We start from the raw sequence: 5,012 nt of genomic DNA, 5'->3' as shown, positions 1-5,012 counted from the left end.
GGGGGGGGCGGCGGGGGGGGGGCTTTACCACGAGCGGCAGCGCCTGGAGCTCTGCGCCCTCCACGCTCTCAACAACGTCCTGCAGCGACCCTGCTTCACCCAGGAAGCCGCCGACGAGATCTGCAAAAGGTGCGCGACGCCCTGGTTTTTTCCCCCCATTTTCCCTTATTTCGGTTCTTTCGCTTATTTTATTGTTGTTGTTTTTTTGTTGTTTTTTTTTTTTTAATTCTGCCCCGTGAAACAGGTTGGCCCCCGACGCCCGCCTCAACCCACACCGCAGCTTCTTGGGCACCGGTAATTACGACGTCAACGTCATCATGGCAGCGTTGCAAAGCCTGGAGCTGGCGGCCATTTGGTGGGACAAACGCCGGTGCGGCCCCCATCCCGAGCTCACCCCCCCCCGAACCATTTTTCCACCCTCCAGCCCCCTCCTCACCCTTTATTTTTTCTTTATCCCCCCCCTCCTCGCCCTTCTCCGGCAGGTCGCTGGAGCGGTTGGCGCTGGGACAGATCCTGGGTTTCATCCTCAACGTCCCCTCTCACGTCTCGCTGGGTTTCGTGGCGTTGCCGTTCCGCCGTAAGCACTGGTTGGCCGTACGGCAGCTCCGCGGCACCTACTACAACCTCGACTCCAAACTCCGGGCGCCCGTCGCCATCGGCGGCGAGGCCGAGCTCAGGTAGGGTGACGCCGGGTGACGTCGTTGGGGGGGAAAACGCGGCCATAGGGACGGTGGGGGGTCACCTCCTCTTCCTCGCCCTCCCACAGGGCTTTCCTGCGGGATTTCCTCTCCCAAGGGCTCTGCGAGGTTTTCCTCGTCGTGCCGCGTGCCGTGGAGGAGGCCGGCGCTTGGCTGAGCCCCGAGTGACTCGTCACGCACGCCGACGGCTGACACCGCCCTCCCTCTGCTTCGGGGTGAAACCGCGACGCTTTGGGTCTTTATCCAGGCACCGCTCATCCGCGGCGGCGGTGGGTTGTTAGAACACGAACACAGTTTCGGGGAGCCGCGGGGACCACGGAGCACACACCTGCTGTCACCGTGCCGCGGCAGCGCTTCAATTTCCTGATTTTGCCCCGATTTCGCGTGCCGGTTTTGCTTCCCTCCGTCACCGGGTGTGCGACGGGGGTGCAGGTGTTGTAGAGGGGTGACGGTGGTGGTGGTGGGACGGGGGGGGAAGGGGCATGTCGCACGTTGCTTGCGCGTGTCACACGCCGCTTGCGCGCGTCGCACGCTCGGTGAACGCGTGTCACGCTGCTGGTGCCGGTTGTGCGCGTCCCATTCGCCCCCGCTGCTCGCACGTGGCCGGCGTCCCGTGTCACGCGCCGCTCACGCACGTCGCGCACCGGTCGCGCCGCTTGTGCATGCCACCCTCCCACCGTCCCCGTCAACGCGTGTCACGCGCCGTCACGCGTCTCAACACGCCGGTTGTTGCGTGTCACCCGACGCTTGCACGCCCTTCCCGGCTCTTGCGGGGCCGTGTCTCCGGTGCCATGGCCGCATCCGGAGCCGGGTTATTCCCAGCCCTTCCTGGTGCTGGATTTCAGTCTGCGGCGTCGCAGTGTCACGTCCCGCGGCTCGATGGCACTTGGCGTGACCTCAGGGTGGCACCCGAATGGGCTTAATTACCCACAAAAAAGTGATTAAAACTGCCGGTTTACAGCTTTGTATCTCCGCCGCAGTCCTTGGGCTCGTCCCGCTCCTCGGGGTACGCGTCCCTCCCGGGCTCAGCGCGGGAATCTGGGGCTGAACGATCCCCAAAATCCCCAAACCTGACCCCAATTCACCAACCCGGCCCCCGCAGCCCAGCTCGGCCGAGACTCCCCGCCTGCAAGGAGCAATAAAAAGCCTGAAACTTCAATGGAGGAGGAGGGTCTGTCTCCAGTGATGAAATGGGGGGGGGATTTATGCGGCTCGAGGGGGTCTGCGCGGTGCTGCGGCCCCGGGAGGACGACGGGGGTGGTCCCGGGAAAGGACGGCGGGGCCTCTCCCGCTTCCCCCGCTCCGCTGGGGCGGCTCCAAAGCGCGCGGGCTGATTGGTTCCCTTCCCCGAACGCGGGCGACCAATGGCTGCGCAGCGTTTGGATCCCCTCCTCCTTCCAGCGCCAGCAGCGCGGAGCCCTGACGGCCGGCGGTAGAGGTGCTCTCACCGCTCCCTGGTGGTCTAGTGGTTAGGATTCGGCGCTCTCACCGCCGCGGCCCGGGTTCGATTCCCGGTCAGGGAAAATACCTTTTCTTTTTTTTTTTCCCCCTCCCCCCTATTTTCGCTTTTATATTTTTTTTTTTCCTATCCCTTCCCCGCGAACTCCACCCCGATGCATCCTCCCTTCCTCGGTATGCGCCGGCAAGATTTGGGAGTAGCCTTTTATTTTAAAACAAAAAAAAAAAGCGGGGGAGAAATAATGAAAACTACCAGGCTATCGCGATAAAGACGCGACAGAGCGGAGGCACCGCTGGGATTCGAACCCAGGATCTCCTGTTTACTAGACAGGCGCTTTAACCAACTAAGCCACGGCGCCGCGCGTTCTCCTTGGCCGCCCTCCTTCTCCATCACCGGCACCTGACGCCGCTTCTTCTCCCCCCACAATCCCGTGTCCTTCCCCACGCGTGTCCGCGTCTTCTCCGAGGTTCTCCCACAGAGGGGGGAAGGAACACACCGACCGGAGCCGCTTCCCGGCGCCCGGCGACGGCGGCGGGACGAAATTTAAGTAACCGGCGGCCGAGAACCGCTACCGGCTACATCCTCGTTAGTATAGTGGTGAGTATCCCCGCCTGTCACGCGGGAGACCGGGGTTCGATTCCCCGACGGGGAGGCCTCAATTTCCTTTTTTTAACCTTTTTTTTTTTTCCTCCCTTCAAAACCACATCTGCCTCTCCCCACCCTCCGCGCTTGGGGCGTTTTGCCACGGATTTTTCAACGACCTCCCTCCGCGTTGCGCGGGTTTTGTTCCCCAGAGAGAAGAAATAATTAAAAAAAAGGGGGTTGGGGTGCTTTAATTCCCACCACGGAGGGCGAATTGCGGCGGGCTGAGCCGTGAAGCCTCTACGGGGAGCAGGTGAGTCATTACACGCAACTTTGTATCGCTCCCTGTTACCCCGGGAGGGATGTTAACCGCCCGGAACTGACGAAATTTAACAGAACAGCATTAAAACAGCGATAAATGGACGTTATCACCGCGGCTGGGCCCGGAAAGGGTGTCCAGCTGCGAGCGCCGGCCCAGCCCCGTCCCACACCCCGCCGTAGACCCGCTCCCTACTCACCCCACCGCGGACTGAGCGCAGCCCCCCCTCCGCCGGGGTTTATATAGGCCCGCGAGGGTGCGGACCTGAGGGAGAACTTCAGTCGGCCCTCTGGCGCCCCCGCCTACCTCCACCTCGCCCCCGCCTCCCTTCTCCCACCGACCAATCGAATCGCGCCGCTCCTCTCATCCACCAATCAGACGGCGGCTCTGGAGTTTAAACCGACGGTTTAGGCGCCAAAGCCGGCAGCGCTCGCTCGTTGCTTCCTGGGCTAGAGCGCTCGGATCGGGATTAACGGCGGATCCCGGTGGCTTTTTGGGACTTAAATTTTCCCCTCTGGAGGCCTGATCATCCCGGGTATAGCGTCGCTGTAGAGAGCAGCTTTCTCATTCCAGCGCTGAGCTCCGGTCAAGCACCCACGGAGCAAACGGGAGCACGATCACACATGGGGAAGCACTGTGCAGGGAGGGTTTGGGCTCTCCGCCCTTAGAGATTCCTCCAAAACTGAAGCCATGAGCAATCCTATTTGATTTAACTCTCCCCGCTGCCAGCAGGAGGTTGGGCTGGGTTTCTTTGCGGGTCCCTTCCAACCTGGGACACCTTGTCAAGATGGCAGGGCAGCCACCCGTGCGTCGCGGGAGAGTTGGGTGCTTGTGCGAAATAAATCGTGATATTTAGGAGGGAGAGAAAATCAGTAAATCCAGCGCAGGGGGGGTGTTTATCCTTAGCGGGGGGCGTTGAGGACGTGAGGCAAACGCGGAAGGGGTGAACAAGGGGAGAAATAAGATTGGGGGGAGAAAAAGGTAATTAGCAGAGGATGGTTTCGATCCATCGACCTCTGGGTTATGGGCCCAGCACGCTTCCGCTGCGCCACTCTGCTACTTATACACACAGACTTTTAACTTATCCTGATAAAAAGTAATTGGAAAAATTCCAGGTGGAGACTGCGTTGGCACATGGGGGAGGGCGGTGAAAGAGTGGAGGTGCCGGGGTTTCCGGGGCGGGAGGTAGAAAATAGGGGTAAGGGGGCTCCCCTTAAGGGCCGAGTCCTTATTCCACCCACCCACCTCCCCTTAAAAAAAAAAGTAAAGGCGAAGGAAGGTTACCCCCACCCCCGCTGGAGATGCCGGGGCTTGAACCCGGGGCCTCATACATGCGAAGCATGCGCTCTACCGCTGAGCTACATCCCCTGCGCGCGCCCCGCGCCCGCCACCCTACTTGGCACCGCCTCCCCCGGGGCGAAACCCCGCCCCTCCTCTCTCAGTCCCCGCCCCCTTCCTCCTCCTCCTCACGGCTTAGTGCGCCCCATGGCGGCGCGGCGGCCAGGGCGTTAATCGCGGACGAGGTGGCCGAGTGGTTAAGGCGATGGACTGCTAATCCATTGTGCTCTGCACGCGTGGGTTCGAATCCCATCCTCGTCGGGGAGCTCAAATTTTGTCTTTACCCCCGCCTCTTCCTTCCCTATACGTCTCCTTCCACCCCCATCACCTTTTGCAACTGATGTTTTTTGGGGTGGGGGACTCGCCCTCTGCACTTTTCCTTTAGTTTTTTTTTTTTGTTTTTTTTTTTTGTTTGTTTTTTTTTAGCACAGGTTTTGAGGCGTTCTGCTGCAATTCCGCAGACGGGCAATCCCCCCATGCGCGCTCCCTGCCCTCCCCTTTCCCAATTCTTTGCAGGTGAACGCCTGGGCCCCCCCCGCTTTTTTTTAACCCCCCTTCTATCACAGGCGCAGCAGCCCCCCCCCCGGCCACTTTTCAAGATTCCCCCCCCCCCCAC

The 5,012-nt window shown here is 60.9% G+C and overlaps 1 protein-coding gene and 6 non-coding genes across 7 annotated transcripts in view; 4 read left to right on the top strand and 3 right to left on the bottom strand.

Annotated features, from left to right (window-relative positions):
* Positions 1 to 1,174, top strand: part of JOSD2 (Josephin domain containing 2) — a 4,536-nt gene extending 3,362 nt beyond the window's left edge. The window contains exons 2-5 of the mRNA XM_010573331.1: positions 7 to 129; positions 245 to 370; positions 483 to 677; positions 767 to 1,174. Coding sequence (XP_010571633.1) covers positions 7 to 129; positions 245 to 370; positions 483 to 677; positions 767 to 866 — 544 coding nt within the window. The 3' untranslated portion in view covers positions 867 to 1,174. The remainder of the gene's footprint in view (positions 1 to 6; positions 130 to 244; positions 371 to 482; positions 678 to 766) is intronic.
* Positions 1,175 to 2,149: 975 nt separating this feature from the next.
* On the top strand, positions 2,150 to 2,221 carry TRNAE-CUC. Its single transcript has one exon. It is a non-coding gene; the product is annotated as a tRNA-Glu (tRNA).
* Positions 2,222 to 2,441: 220 nt separating this feature from the next.
* Positions 2,442 to 2,515, bottom strand: TRNAT-AGU. The gene has a single exon. It is a non-coding gene; the product is annotated as a tRNA-Thr (tRNA).
* A 222-nt stretch (positions 2,516 to 2,737) lies between these two features.
* Positions 2,738 to 2,809, top strand: TRNAD-GUC. Its single transcript has one exon. It is a non-coding gene; the product is annotated as a tRNA-Asp (tRNA).
* A 1,235-nt stretch (positions 2,810 to 4,044) lies between these two features.
* TRNAM-CAU lies at positions 4,045 to 4,116 on the bottom strand. Its single transcript has one exon. It is a non-coding gene; the product is annotated as a tRNA-Met (tRNA).
* Positions 4,117 to 4,354: 238 nt separating this feature from the next.
* On the bottom strand, positions 4,355 to 4,426 carry TRNAA-CGC. Its single transcript has one exon. It is a non-coding gene; the product is annotated as a tRNA-Ala (tRNA).
* Positions 4,427 to 4,575: 149 nt separating this feature from the next.
* TRNAS-GCU lies at positions 4,576 to 4,657 on the top strand. The gene has a single exon. It is a non-coding gene; the product is annotated as a tRNA-Ser (tRNA).
* Positions 4,658 to 5,012: the final 355 nt, after the last annotated feature.

Source organism: Haliaeetus leucocephalus, unplaced genomic scaffold, assembly GCF_000737465.1.
Source record: "Haliaeetus leucocephalus isolate CR32 unplaced genomic scaffold, Haliaeetus_leucocephalus-4.0 Scaffold379, whole genome shotgun sequence".
Classification (NCBI taxonomy): domain Eukaryota; kingdom Metazoa; phylum Chordata; class Aves; order Accipitriformes; family Accipitridae; genus Haliaeetus; species Haliaeetus leucocephalus.
This window is presented reverse-complemented; position numbering and strand designations above follow the sequence as displayed.